The 27,779-nt window shown below is 40.7% G+C and overlaps 1 protein-coding gene across 1 annotated transcript in view; it reads right to left on the bottom strand.

The window, feature by feature from the left end:
* The window catches only part of KLHL4 (kelch like family member 4), a 38,216-nt gene extending 10,774 nt beyond the window's left edge, over nucleotides 1-27,442 (bottom strand). Inside the window, exons 1-6 of the mRNA XM_068157674.1 lie at nucleotides 26,776-27,442; nucleotides 7,001-7,174; nucleotides 5,953-6,089; nucleotides 4,937-5,133; nucleotides 2,131-2,343; nucleotides 1,547-1,733 (exon numbers count right to left, since the gene is read on the bottom strand). Of these exons, the coding sequence (XP_068013775.1) occupies nucleotides 1,547-1,733; nucleotides 2,131-2,343; nucleotides 4,937-5,133; nucleotides 5,953-6,089; nucleotides 7,001-7,174; nucleotides 26,776-27,197 (1,330 nt within the window). The 5' untranslated portion in view covers nucleotides 27,198-27,442. The remainder of the gene's footprint in view (nucleotides 1-1,546; nucleotides 1,734-2,130; nucleotides 2,344-4,936; nucleotides 5,134-5,952; nucleotides 6,090-7,000; nucleotides 7,175-26,775) is intronic.
* Between the last annotated feature and the right edge of the window lie 337 nt (nucleotides 27,443-27,779).

Below are 27,779 nucleotides of genomic sequence, written 5' to 3'. Positions count from 1 at the left end.
GGTAGGTTTTGAGTTAGTGTGGTTTAGACACATTGACATTTTTCAAGACACCAGCCCAAAAGTAGCTCTTTGATCATCTTTTGATCACTTGAAGTTGAGATTTGACTTCATGTACCACCTGAGACAAGGACAAAGCCAAACCTGGCATTCACTGAGAGTTTATCACAGAAAGCATATCATTGCCAGAGGTGGAAGCTACTCCCTTCTTAGAGCTGTTCTTCCAGTACATCAGAGTCTCTCAGGTGCTGTTTCCTTAATCTTACAATCCAGCACAGGCTGAAAGTATGAGTCAGAGCTGTAGAGGATAGCAGGGAGGAGAGGAAGTGCTGTTCTTCTTGACCATCAAAAGGCAGAAGTTCAAACAATTGACTTTATTCCAAGGTAATAAGGAGGCACCAAGAAGTGCAGATATTGACTGAAATAGCCCTTTCTTTGCATAACCTTTACAGAGAAAAAATGTTAGAAAATGGGATTCTTCTTTTGGTAAAAGTGAGCTTACAGATTACCTCGAGTTCCTGGTTGGTCTATGCAATTCATAACTAGTGAAGCTATCTAATTGCTACAGTTTATTGTCATCTTGCTAAACCATCCTAGGAATGACAAATTCCCCGTTGTGATGGCAATGGATGTGCAGTTTACACTTGATTTGATGCCACAGAGATAGTGAGGGAGAGCTGCAAGATCTCTCACGAAGGGAAAATCAGTCCTCAGCAACTTCTTGCAAAGCGTGAAATAGATTAGCTGCTTTGTGATTCTGTTGTGAGTGAACTCACACAGCTGAAGGTACAACTGTTCAGCAAGTTGCTAGACTTAAAACTAATTACAGCTCTTTGGCTCCAAGCTGTGGGTTTCAAGTGAAGGTTCCTGTAGAAAATTATTTCCATCTACTGCCTATTAAACAGAATCCTGTAGTGGGTAAAGCTGTGAGCTGACTGCACTTGTGAATACCACAATAAAAACTGGAATACAAATTATAGCATTTAACTTTCAAGTACAAACCTGAAAATAACCTCTGTATGAAGCCCTAAAAAGAGGGTGCACATGTGGTTACCCCCACAAAAAAGTACAAATCTTTCTATCTGCAATTTTATAATAAGGCTTTATAAGCTTCAGCTAGGAATTCTTCCCAGTTTAATTGTGCTGTTTGGCTTTATTCTCCTCCTCTTTCAAAAGCTTTCCAGTCTTCTAACTTTTGTCCTGAAATTTGAGCTCAGGGTCCTTAAACAATATTAAATGAACCTTGTCATAGTTTGAATATGAATTATTTTCCTCTGATTTGAAAAGCCAAACTATACCCAGAAATGGTTCCAAAGGAATTTTAAATCACCAGCTGAATCCAACTTTAGTCTGCATCTCAAGGTGGATGTTTCTGATTTACAAATATGATTCTTAAAAGAAATAAGAACTTCTGTTGCACAGTACTGTGTTCTGTCACTTACTGTCTTCCCTCTGTTTTGTCCCTAAATTGCTGTTTTCCTAGCATATGTTTAAATAATTGTTATACCTGTTATCTGGTTATCTTTAAATCATCAGTTTCTGAACTTACCTTTAGTGGCATCCATACCTCCTACAGCATAAAGTGCACCCACTGTCGATTTTCTAGGCTTAGTTCGAGGACTTTGCATCATGGACCTCCTTTCTGGTAGAAGATGATACTTCATAGCCTCCATAAGAAGTTTCTGACACTCTAGGTCATCTGCAAACATTGGACTGTTTTCTAGATCAGCCAGTAACTAAGAAATAAAAAAGAAGGGTCTTACATACATCTAAGTCAGTACAATTAGATGTTCCTTAGTCATTGAAGTAGCTACAGACACTCATTTTCAGTTCACCTTTCACCTGATCTTTGCTCAAAACTCTGCTTGAATGCAAGCAAAGCCATACAAAGGTAAGGGGGAAAGTCTTTCAAACATGACATCTACTTACAGTAGATTGCTTTTGATCTGTGTTTACTGTAATGAATACATCTACTATACAGTTGGGGGGGGAGGGGAAGGTGAAAAGAACCCTACCCCAAAGCCCCTCCAGAATCAAAACATTTCCACAGAATTCTTTTCTGTGCCTCCAAGATCCTTGAGGCAAGTACTGTGGCTGCCAGCTCAGCTCCCTGGTAGCCCTTCCTGTTCGTACCTGGGGTGGAAGCAGAGGCAGTCTGATATAGGAAAGGAGCATTCCCAGGTCTCGCTGACGGTTGTGCAGATCATGCCTCACCCACAGCATTAATGCCTGGAATATGGCTTCTTCATCCGGAACGTTGATGTCATCACTGGACAAGAGCTTTGCAATCTCATTAGCAGGGAGCAAAAGAAATTCCTGGTTTTTTATTACTTCTGTGAAGTGCTCCTAATAAGGAAAAAAAACATTCAATGGACTGATGATTTTCACACCTTGAAAGAACATTTTTGTAGATAATGAAGGCTTTGCATATGTTTCATTCCTGTTCTGTTCTACACCACAGGGAAATGAAAATGTCTGTTTTAAAGATCATTGTACTTCCTTCTACCATTTAAGGGAGATTTTGAGTGCTCTTTGCTGCCTTTCTATTGCAGAACTGAAGAATAATGTGCATCCAGGGGGACACAGAGCTGCCTTGCAATATCTGTAGAGATCCTACAGGAAGGCTGCAGAGAGACTTTTTATAAGGCTATCTAGATACAGGACAAGGGGGAATGGTTTGATGCTGAGGGAAAGCAGGGTTAGACTGGATCTTAGGAAGAAGTTTTTCAGTAGGGGGGTGGTGAGGCTCTGGAATAGGCTGCCCAGGTGATTTGTATTATGTATTTTCAGTAGTTTCTTAGCTCTCTGTAACTCTTTTGAAGCGTACCAAGGTTGTAAATAGAGGAGTATAAGTGATTAAAGGAGATGTCAACTTTGTTCTGTTACAGACATCCTGCTTGAATATTTTGTGACATTCAGAGAATAGGAACAGGAAGGCCAGTCCACATTTAGGGCCAAATATAGCACAAGATGTTTATCAGAACGAGTTCTATTTGCACAAAAAGATAGCAGGCAGGAAACTGTTAATACTTGCCATCGACGGCTAAAGTAATTGAAGGGGAAGGTCTCCATTGTGTCTGGTTTGGTTGAGTGGATGTGGTGTTTATAGCTGATTATCTTCAGAAGCTGTTTCAATACTGCCAGTTCATTTGAGTGCTCTCTATATTTACAGTGCAGCTTTGTGTTGTCTTCCCCCCAAGGTGTGCATTTTCAAGGGGCTGAGGTTGGCATGAAACATAACAATGGTTTATTTATCCTCTTCCACAACACTCCTCTGTCTGCATTGTTATGGTCTCTTATTCTTCAGGTTGAGGGTTGTTGGGTTTTTTAAAATCATTTCAAGGGTTTAAATGTCCTCTAAGGTTATTTTGGAGGGGCAGATTTCCTCTTCTGTCTCTACACTGTCAGTAGCTGGTGGGTGGGTTTATGACACGCACGATCCTCTTTCCTGGCAGTATTCTCAATCCGTGCTGCATGCAAGATACAGGAGGTGGCTCTAGAGGTGGAAATACTTCTGGTTGTTCTCAGGAAGACAAAATGTAAAGCCTACATGCACAGGACTGCTGAGACTCCCAGATTCATCATGATCCTTCATATTAGATACTGTTCTTGAAGACCCAACTCTTCTGTGACACATAGCTTTAAAACATAGTACAAGTCTGACTCCTGAGGATTCAGTGGTTACAAAGAAATCTAAACAAAAAGGTTCTCTTCTTCACTGACATCATAGAATCATATGTCTAACCATATGTTTTTCCTTTGGTTTTGCAGAAATCTGGACCCTGAATTTTAGATGTTTAAAGTTCATTCCCATGTGCTATGGCTGGTGGGAGAAAAGAGGCAACAGCAGAGCGGGGAGGTTCCTGATTTTGGTTAGCCTAAATGGTGTGGAGCAGCAAGGGCAGCACTATTATATAAAAGCTGAGTGACCCTCTATCTTAAATGCCCTTTTTCAGCTTTAAAATATAGAAGGAATCTAGATTGCTGCTAAACAAACCATTCATTAGCATGACAGGAAGGAGCACAACCAGTGTCCTCAATCTGCACATGCTGCTCTCATTTATTTCAGCATGTGGAATTGTACAATCTCTTGCTGGAACGCTCTCAATGTTATGAAGCTCCTAAACTGCTTTTGACATACTACACTAATATGTCAAACTAAAGCTTCCATGTGTCTCCTAACAAGTAGTTCCTTTTGTATCTAGCGGAGCAGTTGCTATTCTTTTTGTGTTTGAAGTTGCTATAGCACATCTTGTTGCCCTGAATATTTATCCCTTGATTTGGTTTTGCAGCAAGCTATCTTGCTTCTGTTTCCACGCTCTGAATATTCATTTCTTGCTTTGAGCCAGAGGAGGATTATGTTCAGTCAGGGATGTGCTTCTTTTTAGCATTCCAAATCTTTCCCACACATTCTTAATTTTGGCTCTTTTTATGTGTGTCTCACCTTACAATCAGCTTTAGAATTTTCTTTGTGCTGAATAAAAAGTATAAGAATGGCCTAGTGCTGTTTGCCTCTTGGCATTAGCCATGTTAAATCCCTGTTACATTTCTTGTAAGAAACACATACCAGTCCTACTGCACATTTCAGTTTGATAAGTCTGTCCTTCCACAAAGCAAAACTCTGAAACATGAAACCTCAGAACTGAATATTTGTTTTTCTAAGCATGCTTTTCTCTCCTTCCAATTCTTCTGTAACAGTCACAGTTCTTAAATTTCCCTGAAGAGACTGAGCTGGGCAGAGATATCCTTGTGTCAGGGACTGTACAGAATGGATCCTGCCAGCATAGGAAGAGCAAAGCCACTGCATCAGTCTTGGAGAGATCAGTAGCCCTGAGCCCTGCTCAGCTGGCTCTACTCTGCCAAGGCCCATATGTTTTCCAGGAGAAATTCCCACTTGCTGTTAACATTATGATTGGAAAGCAGTTGGTTGTTATCTTACCATAGTGTATGTGTGTGCCACCTTCAGCAGCTCTGAGCAGCCCTGAGCATCTCCAAAAGAGCGAATCCCCAGGCAGTTGGAAGGGTGCAGCTGCTTCATGAGGAAGTTGCAGCATACTTCAATAACCTGGGAGAGCTGGAGAAGACAAGCTGCAGCTAGCAAACTTTCTATAGTATCTTCCTTTAACTCTAGAATACCTGCACAGTTTGCATATAGAGAGGAAGAAAAAAATTCTGTCATTTTCTTTGTATCTTTACTACTGCAAAGGTTCCACTCCCCACTTTCTATCCTTCTCTGGAAAAGTCTGCAAATAATTGTCCTGTGATTCAGACATTCATTTTCCTTCCTTGCAGAAGGATTCAGACTTAACTGATTTGATGGATTTGGAATGCAACAAGTGGAACGGTTTTGTTGGAGCTCTAACAGTATTAAGTCTGATTTTGCCTGAAAAGAAAAAACAAGCCACCAGAACTCATAAATTCTTGCCCCTGGAAATGGACTGTTTACAAAGGTCTGTGGTGATAGGATAAGGGTCAGTGGTTTGAAATGAGAGGAGATTTAGATTGGATGTTAGGAGGAAGCTCTTTACCATGAGCTCAGCAGAATACTGGAACAGGTTGCCCTGGGAGGTTGCTGAGGCCCCATGCCTGGAGATATTCGAGGTCAGGCTCCACAGGGCTTTGGGCACCCTGATCTAATGGAAGATGTCCCTGCTTTGCTGCAGGGGGTTTTGAACTAGATGACCTTTGGAGGCCCCTTCCAAGCCAAGCCATTCTGTGATTCTCTAATCAAGTCCAACCATCATGTTAGATGTTTCGTGTGTATCTTCTAGAATAAGTTCTTACGTAAGCAGCAATCTTTCTGAATCCTCTCTAGAAGCAAGATACATCACCCATGCATGATTTGTGCTTGTATTTATGTACTGACATGAAATGGAAGAAGAGACAGTTGTGTATGTGTTGAGCAGATTTTCTTGTCCTTTACAACAGTGATGTGGGCAGTGAAGGAAGAATTACCTGTGTAGGCATAGTGCACCAAAGCCTTCAGTGCATCAGGGTCTACTCCCTCCATCTTGATCTCCTCTTGTTTGGCTTCACGCACATCATTTGTAAACATTGCAGCAAAATAATCAGACACTGCACTGAGAACCAACCTTGAGATAAAAGCATTTTAAGAGGACTGCAAATTACTTCATAATCCCAATAGCATGCATGAAATGCAGAGTTACTACATAATGAATTGTGTTTGCAATAGGAACATTGTTTTTAGCAGAGGAGGCGGACCCACAGCAGTGAGCAATGAAGTTAAAAAGGTAATTAGTAATTTATTTTTCTCCCATAGTGCTTGTTTGGGCAGATTTTCTTCCCTGATCTCTCTATAGTTTGACAGCAGAAAGAAGGGAAGATGGACATTGTCAATAGTTCATATTGGAATTTCATCCTGTTTGCAATAAGGAATGTGAAATATTGAGCACATTGGTTTGTTCTAAGTTGATGTCCTAATTTACAGTCAACATTGCTTCATAGCTAGAGAGACAGGGATCTACCAGAGAGAGTCCAGTGGAAAGCTACCATCTTGAGGAAGGGACTGGAGAATCTTTCTGATGAGGAAAGGCTGCGAGACCTGGGGCTGTTTAGTCTGGAGAAGACTGAGATGGGGTCCTATCAATAGCTAAAGGGTAGGTGGCAAGAAGATGAGGCCAGACTCTTTTTGGTGGTGCCCAGTGGTAGGATAAGTGGCAACAGGAACAAACTTGGACACAGGAAGTTCCACCTAAATATAAGGGAAAAATTTTTACTTTGAAGATGGTAGAACACTGGAACAGGCTGCCCAGAGAGGCTGCAGGGTTTCCTCTGGAGACTTTCTAAACCTGCCTGGACATTGCAGTCCTAGGCAACTTGCTCTGGGTGAACCTGCTTTACCAAGGCAGTTGGACTGGATGGTCTCCAGAGGTCTCTTCTAATCCCTGCCATTCTGTGATAACTAGACAGGGCAGGCATAAACTGAGCAGGTATTTGGACATTTCAGGCTTTGAAGACATGTAAACAATAGTGGGAATCATACCTGTGAGCTGGAATCTTTTGGTCTCCAGCTATAAGAAGAACATCACAAAGCTGCTTCTGCTGCAGATAACTCTCCATTTTGCGGAACGTTTGCTCTGCGTGGTTTGTGGACTGGAAATACTCATCTGAGCCATTGGTGTTCATGCCAAGCAGGGAGCTGCTGGTCGTTGACAGCCTGTGAGGGAGTGAGGCCGTGTGATGAGTGTAGCATTACAACTGCTGACTCTGCTTTTCATAGCCTTTTTGTTCACATGGCAGTACAGAAACGTTTAAAATCACCAAGCCCTTAAGACCCTGCTCTTACTCTGCCTTCTTCCATTTTTTATTGTGTGGTATCTGCAAGTTATTTACAGGGCTGCACATAAACCATAGTGTACCACAGTTAATTGGCACAGCTGGTGCCACTGACTTTCCTACCTCCTATCAGCTTTGTGTCAGTGGTGCACTGTTCTCACAGCAGTGATGTGATAAATGCAGCCCCCGATCGCTCACAAACAGAATACATTTAAACCCCTCACGCTTTCCTGTGATGCTACATTATCTTCTGGCCTGAAATTCTGGGCATCACGTCTTTAAGACTTGCTTCTGTGTCTCTTCTTGCTTTGTGCATTAAATGGCATTAAAGAATAGAAATTAACCAGAAGGCAATTTACAAGGACCACAGAATTCTAGGCAAATTACCCAATGAAAAGCTGATGAAAGCAATGCATTATATAACCTTTGGAATGTATATGATGATCTCTGAGGTCCCTTCCAACCTAAGCCATTCTAGGAGTCCATAATTCTCCCCTTAATATCATATATTAGTAAACTATAAGCACCTGAGGTTTAAATTTCCAAGCCCAGCCAGGAAATGACAGTTGGTTGGCTACATTTAAAAGTTGTCTTTGATACTGTTAATGCATATTCATAAGCAATTAGGAGAGATAAAATCTACTCATGAAATTAATCTGTTAAGTTTAGCAGAATATTGGATTACATTCAGAAAATACAGAAGTAAAAATAGGTAAACCAGGTAGAATCAGTAATATTAGCAGAAAATAGAGGTAAGTTAGGTCTCACATTTTCAAATACATCTCATTTACTAGCTAATCACAATTCAAGGGAAGTAGAAATCAGAATATTGAATTGAGAGACAATAGAATTTTCTGTTCCTTCTGCAGCACAATAAAGTATTGTACTTTTTCTCCATGCCTTTCAGAATGGTACAGAGCAAACCCACACTTGCTGTGGCTATTCTGTATCTTTTTTCCAGACATATCTTTTTTCCATCTGAAAATCTATTCCACAGCTCATTTGGAATATGGAAGCTTTTGTACACTGGCATGTCAAAACCCTGCAGATCCCCTGTCCTATTGATATATTTCAGATGCACCAGAATCCAGTGTATTCATAGAATCATGTATGCTAGGAAGGACCTTGAAATCATTGAGTCCAACTGTTAACCCAGCACTGCTAAGGCCACTGCTGACACATGTCCTTCAGCACTGCATCTACACAGCTTTTAAATACCTCCAGAGATGATGATTCAACCACTTCCCTGGGCAGCCTGTTCTAGCCTGGCAACCTTTCAGTGAAGAAACTCATAGAGGCTTGCATTTGCCAGGCCCACAGGCTGTGTAAGATCATTTGAAGTGTGCAGGGATGTGGTATTTCAGGAGTAAGTGAGGTAGGTCAGCCCTCAGCTGTTCATGTATGTCCCATAAGAAAGAGCAGGCCTGGTGCACCAAAATCCTCCAGTGCATTCTGTGTGTGCACAGCATGTGCACCCCTGTTTCTGTCTCGGCAGCTCAAATTGTACTGCTAATTGCAAACACACTGAGAGACACCAAATCAGTGCAATAAACTCCAGCTTGCTTTTGAAGCTCTTTATTACAGTTTCAAGTGCATTTTCTTGTCTTTCTGTTCCATATGAAAAGTGAAAAGGGGCAAATCAAGTTCACCCATAATGCATCTCCTTTGTAGTTTACAGCTTATAAAAATTAATTTGTCTCAGTGACTTTAATGACTGTACTTTTGTATTTGTTTTCCTTCAGTGCTTCATTGAGAATGAAGAAGCTGCAAAATTGGATTATATGCCCATTAGCTGTGCATCAGCTGCTTGATGCCAAATTCATACTCTAACAGTCACATTTTGCTGCTTACCTCCTGAGCTTTGTTAAACATTTCTCAGAAAACTCTGTTTAGAAACACCTTTTTTGTTGAGATTCATTATATTCTCTCTATGTATTGTATTTAAGGCTGTATTACCTTGCAGTTATCCTTAATATTTGCAGAAATCCATTAAAATAATACTCAACTGCCCCTATTGCAAATGCACAGCTCTAGTTTCTTGCAGTAAGTAACTCCCCATAAAAAGCAGTCATTTTTTGGATGAAAATCTTTGCAGAGGGACTTGAAGTCTAAGAGTTTCATTCAATCCTGGGTACTTGTTCACATGTTTTGTAGAATGACCTTTAACTACAGCAGAAATGCCACTAACATAATTATTTCAAAGACAAAGGTCTTCAGAGACCAAAGAAAATACTGAGAGCAAGAAGAAGTGCTCCATTACCTGTGTTAATATTAATGTTATAATTGCTGGTTTATCTTCCACAGCTGATTCAAAATGGCAGCTGTAGTATATTATGGGAGGTAAAAATTAAGTTGCAAGGTAACTATTTATGTATATTCCTTAGAGTATGAACAGGGGGTGGCATGTTTGAAGTGTAAGAAATCTAAGAGATGGGAGTAACTTGCAGAGCTACAGCTGAAATGGATCAGGGATTCAGTTTCAGAGGCAGGTGATGCTCTGAGTCCATTCCAGGCAAATTCTGTCTATTTAATACAGAGAAGTATATGATAGAAAGAGGGTTTCATTGTTACATCAATACATGGCAGTGAGCCACAAACTTTTTAGGAACAGAGTTCAAATTCAGAGGGTCACATCTGCACTTGTTCTTAGTGAGCTACAGGAAATTTACCTTTCAAAGATGTGCTCACACTTGCTGAATGAAACACTGGCTAAGAAAAGACAGGGGAGGTAATAGATAGATTGTACTGGACCCCAAACAAGCTGTAACTCCAGAATGGTGTACAGGTAAAATCTCGTTCTTCTCTGGTCAGCAGAATTAATGTGGCAAACTTTCTGATTTATTCCAGGCCTACAATTCCTTAAATATCTGAATTATGTTATTTTTATCTTTTTCTCTGTCTTCATAAAGTACTCTTCATTACTCAGCACAGCACTCTTCATTAATCAGCATACATAGGGTAAATTAAATTTTCCTCATTATTCAATTAGAACATAAATGCCATTTATTTGCCATGTGCTTTTTAAAATGCAGTATGTTTTTAAAGTTCCTCCTTAAGTGTGCCTGTGGCCAGAAAGCAGAACATAAAGCTGAAGGAACACAGAAGCATAAACCCAGGTGATGAGATGCAGTTGTTCTTGCAAAGGCTATTACTTGTATTTTCTGATGAAGATTTGTTGAATGCACTTGCCAGAGTAGTTGTGAAATTCAGTTTAAGCAAGTTCAGTTATCAGTGTCCCTTACAGGTTCTGATTTCAGATCACCTCACCTCTGCACTGTAAGTCACACCAGCCAGCAGCAGCAGACTGAATACCAGTTGTAGCCATTAGGCACCCCTAGCCCTTTAGCAGAACTGAAAGCCTCAATGTAGTTTCAGCTCTGTGGTACTCCCCATGTGCTTTAGCAGTGACAAGGCATAAGACAAAACAGCAGCTTCATCAATTTGGTTTGTTAGTGCAGCAATATTTACAATGCAACTCATCATTTTTTTCTTTTCTTTTCATTGTTTCTGCTTATTCTAGAGAATTGCAGTCAGCCCCCACATAGGCAGAGTCTGTCCTGTGCAGCTGTTTGAGCTCTGACCCTCTGCTGGGCAATGTCATGGGGCTGGAGATTGAGAGATGCTGTCTTCTTACACAAAATCATAGGGCTGTAGCATCTGTTAGAGAAACCATATCAGCTGGCTGAGAAACAAGAGAAATGTTTCAGTTAGCTAGCCCTGTCTGAACACAATTAAAACAAGGATAAAATTGAGGCTACTGTACTGTTTGCTGATAAAATTGGGCCATATCAGTAACTGTTTCAGCCTCTGCCTTAACATTTCTGCTGCAGTTGCCTTCTTGAGTATTTATTCTTTGTAAATGTAACAGCTAAAGATTGTGTTGTCTAGGGTATGGGTGAAAAACTTGGACCCAAAAGAAAACTGTGCTACATGTTGATGACTGCTGGGGTAGTAAAAATGACAGAAACTAGTGTAGCAAACAAAGACTTAAGCATTGAAATGTAGGATTATTTAAGTTGGTAGAGGGACCTGTCTACATTGAAAGTTGATACTGACATTTCCACTAGAGCTCAGCTCTTGAAACTGCCTGGGTTTAGTAACTTCTTCTTGTTAGTGTTAACACAAACCTGGCCATTTTCTCTGGCATTAGTTACAAGAAGGTTTCCCTTTTGGGGGATTACAAGTGTACAGGTGCATATCGTTAGACTCAGGAGCTTCACCATACCACTGAAAGCAGTGTAGCTGCTCTGAGTCTTCTTCTTCCCCCCAGACATGATAATATACTGAGGAATGCCATTATGATTCATATCAGGATGAATGGGGGTTGTCATGATTTGAATCCTCCCATGAATAGGAAGCATGTGTTTGGTGGGGTAATTTGAATGGAAAACCAAACCCTGAGCACCGTACGACCCTTTATGGCTTCATGTTACAATAAGGGATAGATCCAAACACTCCTCAGTAAGCTGTTTTCCTTTGGAAATTGTGTGTTTATTTTTTTAACAGAGGAGGTTAATTATAACATTATCTTCCAGGCTCACTGCAGATTGTTCTTGTTAGCATGTGCACTCCCTCAGCTGTTGATCTTTTACTGCTAGGGTCACAGTCTGTTGAGAGCAATTTATTGCAGACCCCTTCACAATTTTCCAGAAACAATAAAATGAGGAGTCAGCTGGCCTTAAGTTAGGCTGCTAGGTTGGGAAAAGCCATGGAGCAAGTCCTACTGGCCTCTGGGGCTTTGCATGCAGTGCCCTACACTGCCTTCCCAAAAAGTTCTGGGGATGATAGTGTAGCTGTACTGGGGTAAAACTCACAGCTCTGAGATAGATACCCAAAGTGCAAAATATCCACAGGCTGAATAAAGTGGGGTTTGGTGAGGTGATTCTAGCTGTTGAGTTCCCTAGAAGGACTACAGGAGCGAAAATCAGCAAATCTTCCTTCTGATGGCCCTTGGCCTACACAGCATAACTTGGGACTTCATTCCTGCCTGTGACCTGTCAGTGTTAAAATGTATAATATAGTAGGAGTGTTCAATTTAAATAATGGTTCTCTTCCTGATTCAAACTCATCTGAATATGAAACTTCACTGGAAACATTATAATGTCATGACTGAAGAACAGTTATTTCCATAGCATGAGCTACATCCTTCAGAATTGGAGCCCCAGCAATATCTGATCAGTGTGGAGAGCACACTGTCTGTAGGAGTGGGTTGTGTCTGCATTCCATGGAGTGCCTCAGACTAATCATTTAAATGAATGCCATCTTAAATCACCACTCAAGAACATTAAACTCCAGGAGAATTCACATTGTATTCATTGATGTTATGTAATAGAGAACAATAACCAAGTGAAAGGTTTCAGGTAAAGATGTTTATTAACATCTTAAAAATTAGCTTTAGCTGGTATAATGCCCAGCGTGGTAGGGGCTGCTTATCTCAAACACCCATTTGCCTTTGTCCTCAAATCTCTCACCAAGCTTGAGTTCACGTTTTATTCTGTTTGCACGCACATAAAGTCTCTCATCTTACTATCCCCAGACAGAAAGCTTTAAAGTAGATATGTTGAGATTACAAGGAAAAGAAGGCTAGAATTAATTAGATGCAAAGTCTGCATGTCAGTCTTTTGTAACTACCTAGAATAGAATAAACCAGGTTGGAAGAGACCTTTGAGATCATCACATCCAACCTATTATCCAACACCACCTAATCAACTAACCCATGCAACCAAGCACCCTCTCGAGCCTCCTCCTGAACACCTCCAAGGAGGGTGACTCCACCACCTCCCCAGGCAGCCCATTCCATGATAACTAGGCAAGGGTAAAGGGATGCCACATGAGGGTGAGGAAATTACAAAACTGAATCTTACTCTTTAACTATGCTCCATTAGTAACAACATCAATTTCCATACACTGATATCAACAGATGCTTTTGAACTAACTTAAAAGCAGGATTAGAACATATTAGGTTAAATGTTGATGTAGGAAGCAACAGCTTCATAGAAATTGAACACATTAGCCATGGTGCTGTTTAGACAAGTGATGATTAGGACCTGTGGTTATGATGTATGTAGTTATGACCTGTAGTATATCACAGAATTATAGGATTGTTTGGGATGGAAGGGACCTCAGAGCTCATCTCCTCCAACCTTCCCACCATGGTCAGACACACCTCTCAATTAGATGCAGCTGCTCAAGGCCTCATCCAGCCTGGCCTGGAATACCCCCAGGGAGTAGGCAACCACAACTTCCCCCTATTCCAGAGTCTCACCACCCTTGTACTGAAGAACTTCTTCCTCAGCTCCAGTGCAACCCTCCTCTCTCTCATTTCAAACCATTCCCCCTTGTCCTGTCTCTAGGCACCCTTATGAAAAGTCTCTCTGCAGCCTTCCTGGATCCCTGTAGGAAGGCAGCTCTAAAGTCCACCCCCCAGAGTCTTCTCCAGGCTGAACAACCCCAGCTCCCTCAGTTATTGTACATTGAAATTTATGCTGCAAGATGTGGTATCGTGTAAGCTACCAGGAATATTCCAGTGTCTTGATTAATGCAGGCTCCAACAGTACGAGAAGCATTTTGCAGTCATTCCTGCATTGTGTGACTCCTAATCTACCATTTAAATTACATGATTATGTTGGAGGGGAATTCAAAGTCATGAATGAGAAATTCAGTGAGGCTGACTACTTCTCGCTCGACTTTTGTGTAGCTAGTGACAATATTGTTAGGTATTTTAACAGCATCTTTCTGAGGAACAAAAGCTGATGTGAGCAGAAGGCACTGTGTAGCACTGTCTCAGGCTGTCAGAATGTGCAAATGAAGAATAATGACCAAATGCTGGATGTCAGCTTGTCACATGTTTAGTTAGAGGACACACAAAAAGAAATACAAGCAACAGCACAAAAATGGAAATGTTGTAAATCCAAGCATGGCTATTGGCAGATCAAACTAATTAAGTCCATCTTTCATACTTCATTAAGCACCTTTCAGAAAGACTCCTGCTAGCAGAGATTGTGGGGAGGACAACCTATGTATGCTATCCCCTTTCACTGCTGTTGCCAAAAGGGGAGTGTGGGAGATAAAAGAGTAAGAAAACAAATGGCTGTGGAGTCATTTTGTCCCCAGTGACCAGAATTTGTGTAACAATTTTTGCTGAGGTTTAATACAACAATAACAAAATTAAACATGTGCCAGTATGTTATCTTATATCATCTTGCTAGTGAAAAAAAAAGAACAAATATTACTGTAGGTTTGTCTTCCTTTTTTTTGCTAGGGTCTTGACCTTTCTTTTTGTCATGACTGTGCAAATGACCTTAATATATTGAAAGGCTTTCCTTCAATAATGTCCATTAGAACTTGGCCTTGCATTTGAGAGAGAGTATCTGGGGCGTGGGAAAACCATTAGGAGCTCAACAACAGTTTATCAAACAACAACCAAAAAACCCATTTCATGGAATCAGTAAGGTTGGAAAAGACCTCAGAGATCATCAAGTCCAATCTATCACCCAGCGCCTCATGACTAACTGAACCATGGCTTCAAGTGCCAAGTTCAATCCTCTTTTGAATGCCTCCAGGACAGTGACTCCCCCATCCCCCTGGGCAGCACATTCCAATGGCCAATGAGAATAGAATAAACCAGGTTGGAAGAGACCTTCAAGATCACCGCATCCAACCGTAACAGATGAGAAAGTTAGGAGTCTGGAAGCTAGTTTCACATTTCAGCTCTCTTATTCTTCCAAATTATTTTAAAATATGATTGTGGTTGAAAGCTACTTATTAGAAAAGCTAAAAATCTGTGGGGTTTCCATCATTTCATTTACAAAGTGTCACAGCATTAGCAAGGGGAAGTGAAGTAACAGCCTTTTCATTTAATGGCATGGGAGCAACAAAGAATGTTTTAGGAGCTATAGAGACTCAAAAGAAAACAACCTGTGACAATTCAAAAAGGAGGTTTCAACCTGATGTATTGCTTAATACATCTAAGGAAATCATTCCAGATGGAGAACAAAAGCTAAGTATCTTGTCTAGGCAACATATCAGAGCTTTATTGCTCCACTGAACAGGCCAACCTGTCCTTCCAGTCCTGCCTTTTTTCTTTTGCTAAGTATGTTAAATTCAACTTCAACTTCACTGTCACACTAAATGAAACAAAAAGTGTAAGGGAACCTTTAACAGCCAACTAGTTAATGACCTGCATACTGAATGAGGCGTAAGAGGCATGTATGAGCTCTGGTTCTTGGTGGCATCCCATGGGAGCATCATGCTGATCAATTTCATTGGCATACTGTGACACCAGGTCGCTCTAAATTTTTGTGGGGGTCCTTCAAGTGAATGGAAAAAAAAATAAGCAAGACCAAAACTTACTCCTGACTTGCAGCCTTGTTCCTTTCTGTGCTTATCTCACTGCTTGTTTGTGTTCCAGTTGAGCAGTGTGTCTTCTGTGCAATCACAATGCTGTAGCTTCCCAGGAAGCTGTCTTACGCTGCTTGTAAATCCACTCTGACAGGATATAGCAAGAGACCCAGTTGGCTGCTCTGCTGGATGATTTTACTAGGTCAAGCATCTCAGACAGAAAGATCAAAAGTCCATCCTAAGCAATTGTACTAGCACACAGAATGAGGGCTGGGGGAGATGTAAGTAATGGCACAGAAGAAAATTTCTGGCTTTACACATAGTTTTCTGTAAACTGAATGACCCAGAAAAAAAGCACAAAATTCTGCAGTGTAGGACAAAACAGGGAGCTTTCTACAGAAGGCTGTAGTTGTCATGTCCAGAATCGCTGGTGGCTTTCATTACTCCAATTGCTTTGTAGCAAGACTCAGTTTCTGACTCTTTCCTACCTAGCCTAAACATCTTGTGGTAATGCTAAGACTCTAAATATCTTTAACTGGCTCTTGTTCATACATTACCCTCTGATATTTAAAAAGTGAGGTTTGCAAATAGGCAATGCAGGCAGCTTTGGGTTCTATAGTTATGTTTGTTTAGATCAATATATAGCCATTGTAAACATCATCTCAAGCAGTAGAACACCATAGTCAGAGTATGTCTTTATTCTCTTCTTTATCAGCAGGTATCTTATTGCTTTATTGAGTAAATGGAAGTCAGGTGCCTCTACCAGCACATTATGTGGTTCCTGCAACAGCACATCCATAAACAGGCTTCATTTGTAGCTTTTTTACTTTAAAAAAACCTATTGGCTATTTTTATATTATTTTTATGGTTTTGTTGAGAAGGATTCTAGTTGAAAAATGTTGTTAAATTGTAAGCAAAACTTCAAGGCCTTTTAAGTTTAATACTCACTGTACTGGTTCCTGGCATACTGTAATGGCCAATAACGCAACTCTTACAAGCTGCTTCCTGAGCTTGCAGCTGCTCATAAGAGCAGTTACCTGCCTGTTCCGTGGCTGCGTGTACGTGTGTCTCCAGTGCTTGATCCTGTGTGCTCTTGCAGGTCCTTCCTGCACAGGGGTTACCATTCACACTGCTGAATTCATCAACAGTTCTAATGCAGTTTATAAGTACCTTGCCTGGATAGAGAGTGAGAGGGCACTCTGATTGTGGAGGGATCCAGGAGTGGATAATGGTAGACAGAAATCATTTGCCATTCCCCTTGGTCTCTTAAACCAAAGAAACTAAAATACTGCAAAATTCAAGAGAGTCATTATTGTTGAAGAATTCCAGTTCTGTGTTTTCTAAGTGCATGGGGCTGTTGCTCTCTGAAACAGAAAGGGCAGCACACACTGTCATGCTCAGTGACATGCACAAGGTCAGAGCCCCTCTGCCTGCTCAACGCAGGCAGGTGAGTCTCTGATCATGACAGACTGCAGCTGAAGAGGTCAGGGGGAAATGCAGACCGTGGTGGCAGTAAAGTCTGCATGGAGCAGATTCTATAATACGGTTTGGCAAGCCACAGCTGCCCTGGGGTGAAAAAGGAGGACAGAAATGGTGTCACCAGTGCTGGCCTTTTCAGTGAGTTTTCACTGCTTAATATGGCAAAAGTAAATCTTTTGCTCCAAATAGATGACTGTCTAAGCCATGAACCCCAATGGATAAAACTGAAGGACCTGTTTGAAAAAACATCTTCAGTCTGGAAAGAGAGAGGGTTAATGGCAAAGCTTTTGATTTATCATGGCAGAAATGGAAAGGACTGACTTCACCCAAAGATGCAGAACATGACTAAGACAAATTTGCAGGGATATTTTTATCTGCACATGTGTATATCTGCAGCTCTATTTCTTCACATTCTGAAGCATTCTGAAATAGTCTGACATGGAGACACAGAGCTTTCCTGAGCATCTGTGCTAAATGAACACTGGAAGAGAGGTTTCCCTAGCAACGCAAGCCATATGTAATAGCTTAAAATAGCTTTTCTCCAACTCCTAGGATATCTTAGTGGTTTGCTCACAATTTCCATTTAAATCAAGGTATATTTGCCCAGTTCAATAGGGTTCTTCATTTTTTCAGCTTCTATTAAAATGACCAGGCTTTGAAACTGCTCCTTTCTTGCAAGAATGCCTCCCTTCATCTTGCCTTCTGATTTATCAGGTAGACTGAAGCAGAGAGAATGGTGACAGTGGCTGTCCACTTTATCAAAGTATTCCTTTTTCTTGATGTTGAAAACATTTTATTATAAGTATGTTGGAGGTCTCTACTGCTTAGCATAACAGGGAACTTCTAGTTAAAGTAGTGGACTTTGATTCTTGTGCTGTTATTGCCACGCGAGGGTAAACCCTGCAACTGTATCATATAATGCATTGGTCAGAATGTGCAGGCATCAGTCAGGCATCCACTTGGCATTTTAGTAGCAGTTCTCAGGGAAATTCTGCTATTTGCAAACCCTAATCCATTCTTAGTGTGTCTTTATGGAAAAGAGGTATTCAGTGATATCTTTTACATGAGTAAATTGTGATACCAAGAGGCTAAGTGGTTTCTCTGAAGTTATATATGAAATAAGCAACAAATCTGAGGCACAAACCACAGAAATTGATTTTCAGCTCCCTATACAACCAGTCATCAAGTCACACCTTTACAAAGTTAGGAGCTGGCAGAGAGAGCTTGAAATTGATTAAATCAAATGTCAATATGCTGGTAAGATATATAGATCCTAAATGGGTTTTAGCTGAGAAAACACTGAAGCAAGCTTTGAGCCATGTAGTCTTTGTGTGCTCTTTCATCTCTGAGCAAGGCAGCCTTGTACAATTGTAGAGCACAGCAGGAGAACACTCTGCCTCTTTCCTGACAAAACATTGCAGAGCTGTAGTCCTTTAGATACCATCTCAGATATTTCAACCTCAAATGAAAGTAGCCATTGAATACTAAACGGAAATGCTTCTGCTTATCCTTGTTACCTGTGAGCAGCAGAGAGCTTTGGAGTTAAATAGCCTGACCTATGGTGTAGAATAGAAAACAGTTACTAGAACGAAGTGAAAGATCTTTTATAGTAATAATTATTGGATGGGCAGAATTGTTGGAAAGAGCCAGGCTCAGAAGTCTGGTCCTATCTGGTTTAATTAGCTTTGAATTGAGTTCTGGCTATTCAACTTTTGCTTGGAAAAGGAGGGAAGGGGGTGGACTAGGAGAATATTTACTGTCAGAGCTGTGGGCGAAGTCCTCATGGCAGTGTGGGTGATGATAGTCACTGAGGTTGAGCCTGATTTCACACGGGAGGGCAGTTTTGTTATAGCTTTGTTTTAGAGGTTATTTTTGAAGTTTGTTTCCTATTCTTACCTTGTGCTATTTCTGTGAATCCCCACAGTACTTCAGCTTCATTCTGTATTCATTTAGCCTGCACTCTTGCAGGTATGGCAGACACCAGCTACATTCTTTATCTTATCACCTGATATAGCCATTCTTTTAAAATAATGTCATTGCTTTCTTCTAGCAGAAATAAAGGCACTAGGCTGAACTGGTGTATATTGGGAGAGCTTAGCTATTTGAGTACAACAACAAGAAAAATCCCTTTATTTCTTTAAGTGTGGAAGATTTTAGTAATGCTCCAAACCAAACAATCCAGCCACACAAACATTCACTATTAATTTCTTTCAGAAGGCAGTCTAGCTTTCCAATCAAGCAAACTCTCTCCCCCTTTTCCAAGAATCCTTCAACGTCCTGATGATTTCCTGTTGATCTTACAATTTCATGTTCTCAGTGTGTCTGCAGAAACTGCTCTGCATGCATTTAATCATCTCCTTAACTTTTTCTGGAGACATTAAGAAGTGATTTTAAAAAGAATAATAACTCTTTAAAAAGTAATTTAACAGCTGTCTTTGCTGAGAGCAAGTTGTATGGAGTGGAAATGAGAAGATAATTGAATCATAAAGAAATTATTTTGAAATTAAAAGTAATTTAAGAAACTCAGATAATTGTATTAAATGATGGGGTTTTCTCCCCCTTGCCTGTAATAATTCATCTTTGAAAGCTAGGCATGCTAAATGTAGCCTTCTAAAATATCATGTCTTTGCAGGAAGTCAGATTATTCTGCATGCTAACCTTCTTGACTGGGAGCTGTAGGGACAGGGTTAGAATAGATGGCATCCAGGGATCCCTTTCAGCATAAACTATTCTATGATTCACTCTGTGAACTCGTGCAACCCCCCAATCTTTTCAAGAAATGCCCACTCTTTCCACGGGCTAAATATCAAATTAACTTCAAAACACAAACCTACTCCTTCCCTTATTTTTAAATAACTGTTTCTAGCCACTGTAATTTCACCTACTTTTTGCCTTTTCAACTTCCTCATGAGGTGTTGTAACAGAAAGGGATAGTAAGGATAAAACCTGCTGAAGATGTCTTTGAGACACATTGATTCTAACTCTTATATCAAGGGCTCTCTGATGAGGCAACAGCATTTGTTTACTTGGAATGACTTCATTGATCACTGTTGGCTGAGAAGTCCTCTCTCTCCTTGTGTAGTATGGACTTCTGGGAACAAGGTGCTTCTGCTATTATATTAAAACCCTGCATCAGAGGCCACTTTTAAATACACAGTCACAAATTTTCTACATTGAGCAAACATCAGATATCAAAGGAAAGTTGTCTTGCTTACTCTCATATAATTGTTCAGTCAGTTGTGAGTGAATTTCTGTTAAATGCCATTAAAGCTCAGCTTAATGCCACTGTTATTTCATGTGCCATGTGTGCCTTTGTTCGGTTCATAAGCAAGCCTAAAGTAATCTCTGGCATTAGCAGATGCAGCAGCTCACTGGTGCCAATGGGGTATACATCAACCCTCACTGCCTAGAATGTCACCCCCACACCCCTGCTGCAACGTGCTCTTCCACTGTGCAGGAGCCTCCACAGGCCACAGGAGCTGTCCAAGCATCACTTCTGAGGGATCAGCTACAGCAGCTAACATAACCCATTTCAAATGTCTGCAGTTTCAAATTCATATTTTGAACTTTAGTTAAAGGTCATCTTTAGAAGACAATTAGTTTTCACTTGTCCTTCAGGTAATAATGAAACATTTTGGCCATCCATAGCACACTGGCATTAAATCATCTTTTGAAAATACACTGCTGAAGGATATATTCAATTCTTACTAGGATTAAATAAACCACAACATTCTCCACAGGGCAGAAGTGTCGTTTTTTTCCCCAGTTCTTACTTCTTGCTGAATTCCACAGTGTAAAAGTAATATAATAATTTTTTCTAAGCAGTTAGAAATAGAAGAGATGACTAACAGTCAGCAAGGATTTGTCGAGAGTAGCAAGTCAAAATAACTGAAGCCCATCATTAGTAGAGTGTAGTGGGCGTTATGGAGAGCTCAGAAAGAAGTAGTTGTCATTTGTAGCTTGGACATGAGAATCTGAATTGACAGTGCCTCATAACAGCTATGGTACTAACTCAGCCTGAAACACTGTTTGGAGTAAACTGTTGTGGAACAGGTGTGAAACTTTGAAGTCAATGATTCACTGATAAATAGAAAGCTGAATCATACTGAGTTCCTAAGGAACTTTCCACTAAAGTTGGTCTGGGTTGGAAGGGACCTCCAAAGATCATCTAGGCCAACCCCCTTATGACTTCTCATAAATGTTCTAAATTACTTGGAGGGAGAAGGACAGAAAGAGAGAGCTTTGACTGAATTTTATTACAATATAATATCATGCCCAGCAGAGAAGATCTGAAAGTATATTGGAGCATATGATCAGAACTGGACTTTAAATCAGCAAATTGGAGACATTAAAAAGGATCAGAGCTGAATATTAACTCAGCAAATTGGAGACCTTATCTCATAAACCTAAGAGGGAATTTATTTGTGCAAAGTACTATATCCAGGAACAAATAACTGCAAAAATGTACAGATGGTTAGGGAACAGGTCCTTGGTACAGGGTCTGGAGTTTCACATGAATCACAAGGCAGGCACAGGGCTGTTGACTGAAAAAACACTGAGCAGGATATTGAAACAGATTTTTAGTCAGAATGACAGGCAGGTAGTCCTGCACTCTGCACCCAAATTGCCAGACCTTACCCACAACATACCCAGGTCTGACTACAGTGCTGCAAGTACAGAGAGATGCTTCAGAGAGTCAGGAGAATGATGCAAATTACCATCTGTGTCTAGCATAGGACTTCTGGAAAAAGACTGCCAGAAGTGCAGCTCTTGAGGCTTACAGCAATTTTCAAACACTTGAAAGGATGTTGTAAAGAAGACTAATGTGGGAGTAAGAAGAATAAGGGGAACAATATGCTATCAATAGCCTGGGGCAAAGATCAAGGAAATAATGAGCTTAAATTGTGCTCTAGAGAATGCAGAAAACAAATTTAGGTGATCCTGCTTTGTCATGGAAGGATCAGCATGACGTCTGACTAGATAGCCAGTGTTCCTTACAATGTCCATAACCATTCTTTTGTGAAAGTTAAGATCTTCAGAATGTTTGGCAGAAATAAAATTGGGGCAGTTATGCTTTCTTTTTAAAAGCAAAGCTGCTGCTGCTGTGTGAGATTAGCAATAATAATTTCTAAACTTTTACCTTAAGCATCAGGGGTGGTTCACGAAGCTGAAGTCTTACTCATGACGGGAAAAGAGTGGCATGATGTACTCTGAAGGCAGTGCCTTGTGATCTTTGCAAAAGATACATCTTAGTCCTTCCATTTACTGCATGTCCTGTCATTTTTATCATTCCTCTGAATTAGTGGTAGGACTCAGCTTCTTTGGATACCCACACCTGGACTCTTAGTGCAAAAAAACCTTCTCAGTCTTCTTTGCCCAATGATTTCACAGAAGAATTCATATGTTCCTTTTTCACCAGCAAAATTAGCACCTGTTTCCTCTTTTGGAAATGTTTGGTTTGGGGTTTTTTGGGTTGGGTTTGTGGGGTTTTTGTGCTGAAAAATTAAGCAGATAGCATTTCAGTGAGTATCTGTTACAAATTGTAGAGGACGTGGTGAATGTGTACTCTAATGGCTCTCCCCCCAAAAAGTGCTCCGCAGAAGGCACCCTGACACCATGTGTCCTTGATCTGTGTCACAGTTACCCAAACCAGTCATGAATATGTGTGTACATCAATCTGACAGTGAGGGAAATGGTCTGTTAGTTATTTCCTAACAACAAAGAAAAAGGAAGACAACTAGATGAGTTTTCATCTCTTAAGATGAACTATCAAAATAAGTAAACATCATAAAGAGCCACTACAGAAAGGGCATTGCCTCTGCTGAGAGGACACTTCTCCCAACGACCTGGTTCTGTGTACCTCAGCACTCACTGCTCCGATTAGGACACCCAAAGATGTTATTGAAATTAGTTAGAAGCCTATTTTGGTCTCATTTAGGGAGAGTAGAAAGCACATATCTGTAGCAAAGCCAGGTTTTGTCACCCAAACTAGAGTGTGGCAGCAATTCTTCAACCATGTTATTAGAAAAATGATGACTGGATGCCACACTCATTATTGACATCTGACACCAGCACACCTGGGCTTCAACAGTGTACTTCTGCAGTCACAATCTATCTCCTAGCAAGCATGCATAAATGGATGTGGCAGTGTAGCACATTGATAAATACTCTGCATAGTGCTCACATTCAAAGGTCAATACAATCATGCCGCCGAGGCCAAACTTCATCACCTAATCAAGGTAATTCAGTAGCAAGAGTTCCTCTTACTAGAAAGTGTCAGGGTTTTTTGGGTTGCAAGCACAAGTCTGTGTTCATCTGCTGCACACAAGAACAACCTAAAATCTAGTAGTCAAATCCTCAGTCTTTCCTGCTGTCTCTGGACCACTGACAAACCACTTTCTTGGAAAGAAGTGCATCTGCTTCAAGGTCTCCCCAAAGAAGGAGCCTGGAACTTCAAAAGATTCCAGACAGGGAAGATCAGAGGTGGTCATCAACTGCTTAAAATGCATCAGAACTAAGCTGCTATTTATTTACCATGCATTCTTTCAGAGTTCACTCAAGCTCCTACTTACTTGAAGCCAAACCTAAACTCTTTGAAGGCCTTTGCTTTTTGTTTGCATTGCTGGGCTCTGCAGGTTTGGAGTACTACCATAATATTTTATAGTGGGAAAAACAATGTACAAATGAAATAACTTGGTAGCTGTTCAGGTTTTAGCCAATTTCTCTGGTTTTCAGCTGTGAAAGGCTCCCAGTCCTCATTCAAGGAACAGATTGGTGGGAACTGGATTAGGTCAATGAAATGTGTGCAACTTCCATAAGGATTTACAAGTCAGAGCCCATCATTGTAGATGCTTCTAGAAGGCTGTTTGGTACCTGTGGAGTAAGTTCCCTTAGCAGCACTGGATAGTACAGTCCCTCGGCAGGCTGGGAGGCCTTGCTTAACATTAAGCACTTCATTTGTTATGCACCTAGCATTTAGTGATTGGTCACATCTTAGCTGGCTACTAGTACCACAAAACAAGAGAGTTTTGGTCACTTAACTCCTCATTTACTTCCTTGGTCATGTCACAGGATACCGTTCAGGAAAAACACCTGGAGGTCGAAGGGTTTCTTTGGGTCTTGCTATTTAATTTGGGAGTACCAAGAAATAACCAGGAAAGATGGAAGGCAGCAGAAACAAGCATGTTGATGGTGGTATGTTCAAAGTGGAAGTGCTGGTTGGAATATTCTTAGTTTCCCTTTCTTTCTCACTAAACAAGCCTTATTTCATCAAAGCTCAGGGTGCTGTGTCTCTGTCACTGAAAGCATTAAGTCCTGAGGTTTCTAGAGAAAGACAGCTCAAGTTTTTCTGCAGAAAAGGAGAATATTGCTTCCATGTTTCCAAAGCTTTTTGTAGGAACCATTAAGCCACTGGTAGAAATTGTTTTCATAGAGATTGAGTTATTTGCCTCATTTTCTGTCCTTTTTTACTATTTTCAATGTCCAAGTGACATGTGGCTTGAGACTTCAGCGAGAAAGGGAACTCCTACAGGCAGAGGCAAACTCACTGGATTAGATTCTATGGAATGAAAGATAGATTTGTGTCAGATTGTCTCTGGAATCCTCAGATATGAAAGTGAATTATGCTGCAATAATTGTGTAGCTCATGGTTTATGGAGGAGGGATCCTGCAGAAGCTGTTTTTTCAGATGTGTTAATTAGTAGCAGATCCTGTTGATTACAATCGACTGTGACTGTTTGGAACTTCTAAAGGGAAAAGGAGACCCAAAATTATTTCAGGGGTATAGGATAATGCATCATCCCAAAGAGTTACATTATATCCAGCAACTAGATATAAATAGGTAGAGATACAGGTCTGCTTCTCTTGATTTCTTCTTCTCAGCATTTAATTTCTTCCCAATAAAGGAGCATACTAATTCATCTGTGGCCTGTGCTGGGTGCTTCAGGGCAAGAGAATGGTGATTTACTCAATGATCTCTGTTGGTACATAGTTAAGATACCTGAGCTATCTTAAGGTGTCTTTAAGGATCTCTTTTATTTCCTTGAAATAGCACCTTAACTGTAGAGAAACTTACAGTCATGAATCACTTTCCAAACAATTTCTCACAAATTCAGCCTTTGAAGGGGGGAGTGTGTTAAGATTTTAACCTACAACGTGTGTGACAGGGTTTTCACTGATCCCAGAAACACCCCTGTTTGAATCTAACAATGCTTTGTGTGGTAGATACCTTCCCCAAACTTTTCCGGAAGTTGCAAACTTAAATAGCTCAACAGTAAAACTGAAATTTGAATGAGAATGGAGGCACAAAGCTTCATGAGGTCTTAGCAGAAAGTTTAAGTGTAGCTGGGGAAACTGTCACGTGTTATTTTAGGAGCACTGGCTTCCAAACTGAATTGATTATGATGATGATTTTTTTCTCCTCCTTCTTCACCTGATACAGAATCTTATTTTGAGTGCTAGGTGCTCCTTATTTTTCTTCAAATGAAATTTACTTTCATTTAAAAATGTGCCTAAAATGACTTTCTTTTTTCCCCCGAAGATTTGTACTGTCATTCCAAATGTTGTACTAAGAGTGTACTTCTCACATGTGACAGACTAGTGCACAATTATCACACACCTCACTGATTCCATTCTGTAATGATTTGATGAAATACAGATGGGCTACAGGTACTGTTTCTAAAATGACATTTTGGAATGCATTTTCTTCTGTTCATCTGCAAATGTTCCCTCCACCAGATGTACAACTTGAAAAATAATGACTGCTAAAAATACACAAAATGTCAGCTTTGGTTTGACTGAGAGAAACTATGTCAAGATAGATTTGTGTTTCAATGCAAGATGCCTCAAATACCCCCAAAGATTGATGGCTATCTCGTCAAATGGTGCAAATAATCACATTATAAACGCATCATTTGAGTCCAAGGTGGGGTAAGGGTGGGCTAAAGCTGCTGCTCTGTAAGCTAATAATACTGGCATCAGTTTTAAAAATAACAATTACAATAAAAGTGAAAAATGAAAGGCACACTTGATCAAATAACTGCTGTTAATATTCTCTTCCCTTGTACTTACATCTCTAAGGTCTCAGAGCTGTAATGTTTTCTCACCTGACCTTGCAGAAAGGATTCACGTGAGAGTACTGTGACCTCAGATAAAGCTTTATAAAAAGCAAGTAATGATGCTTCCTTTCCACTGAGTTCAAGGTTAATTACGCTTGCCAAAAAGGCACTAAAAACAAAAGCTGTCAGAAATGTGGCAGATCGATGGCAACCCCCCAGACTGCACCTCCTGCAGCTCCCATTTGTCAAAGTTGCACCCATTGATAAAGTCAGAATGAGGACACTGTTTCAGAAGGCTCCTTTTCTCCTTGCACTTAAACAGAGTAGATCCAGGCACACAAAAACTGTAACAAGGAGACTGTGACAAGCTGGCAGATTTTGGTTTTAAGGACTAGCTAAGAAATGATGTATTCTAGGCAGATATCAGCAACAGTGCTCCTGTTCATTTTCCTAACATGAAGCTGCTCCTGTTCGTCTGAGTGTGGGTGTGCACATAGATAATGTGAGACTAATGCAGTAAGAACTCTGGTTAAAAGCAAAGACAGAACCCCAGGACATAACTTGGTTAGAAGTATGGCTTTTAAAGTGCAGACTTTAAAACTCCTACCTCTCTGCAGATTCATCTGAATTTTCTTCTGTGATCATCTGCAACTCCTGTGTGGTTTTACTTGGATCTTCTTTGAGACAGTTTTCCTCAGTGCTTGTTTTAGGGATATCCTCGTTTGATCGAAGCTGTTCTATGAGATTCTGCTGGTGCCAGGTTTGAATAGATCGGTGGTGCACTGGGGTTGGACCTGGCACAGGGACCAGTATGTTGTGGTGGACAGGACTGCTGTTTTTCTTCAGCCCATTTCTGTCCCGAGTGTGGTTCTTCAACCTGTTCTGAACCGGTGTCCCTCTGTGCTCATATCCTTCCTGCTGATGGCAGCCCCCCGTGCCTGTGGAGCCTTGCGAGGGGTGACTGAACCACCTCCAGCGGAGCCTCAGGATCTGCTTCACATCAAACTCCTTCTTGCCAGATACTGACATTTTTTCCAGGAGGAAGGAAAAAAAAAGAGGACAAAAAAGCCTATTCTTTCAGAAAGGAAATGGATTCTTTGTTATCTCTTCTGTTTCAACTCCTCTTCTTATGAAAAGACAACAAAAGAGCAAATACGAGGAGCTCTCTCCCTCTCTCTTCTGATTAATATACTGCAAGCTCTTCAAGCCGATGCTAAGCTGCTGCTAACTGTATAGGTGGGGATCCATACTGACAGGATGATGAGGTCAGACCTTAAACAAGTAAATCAGCTTAGCACAGGAAAGCAGCAACCATAACACTACCCAGCTGCTAGGCTTACACGCTCGCAGCACTATAGCACAGCTCTCTAATATATAACCCAGCCTCACATGATCCTGAGGGATCCGAAGCTGCAACTTAAGATGCAGGGAAGCGCACAAAATAAAGTGACAAGACTTTCTATCTCACGAGCTGTTCCATCAAGCCTGCTAATAAGCAATGCTGCATTTCACAGAAGGTTTGTAGAGAATTGTTCTGTAGTCTCTTTATGTAGATTTTTGCTAAGGATTCTCTGTGAAACTCTCCTGCAGTTCATGTGTTTCCTTAAGGGG

This window comes from Melanerpes formicivorus, unplaced genomic scaffold (genome assembly GCF_026170545.1).
Source record: "Melanerpes formicivorus ecotype bairdi unplaced genomic scaffold, bMelFor1.0.p_v2 SCAF_37, whole genome shotgun sequence".
NCBI lineage: Eukaryota > Metazoa > Chordata > Aves > Piciformes > Picidae > Melanerpes > Melanerpes formicivorus.
Note: the sequence above shows the minus strand (reverse complement) of the source record. Positions and strands in the feature narration are given on the sequence as shown.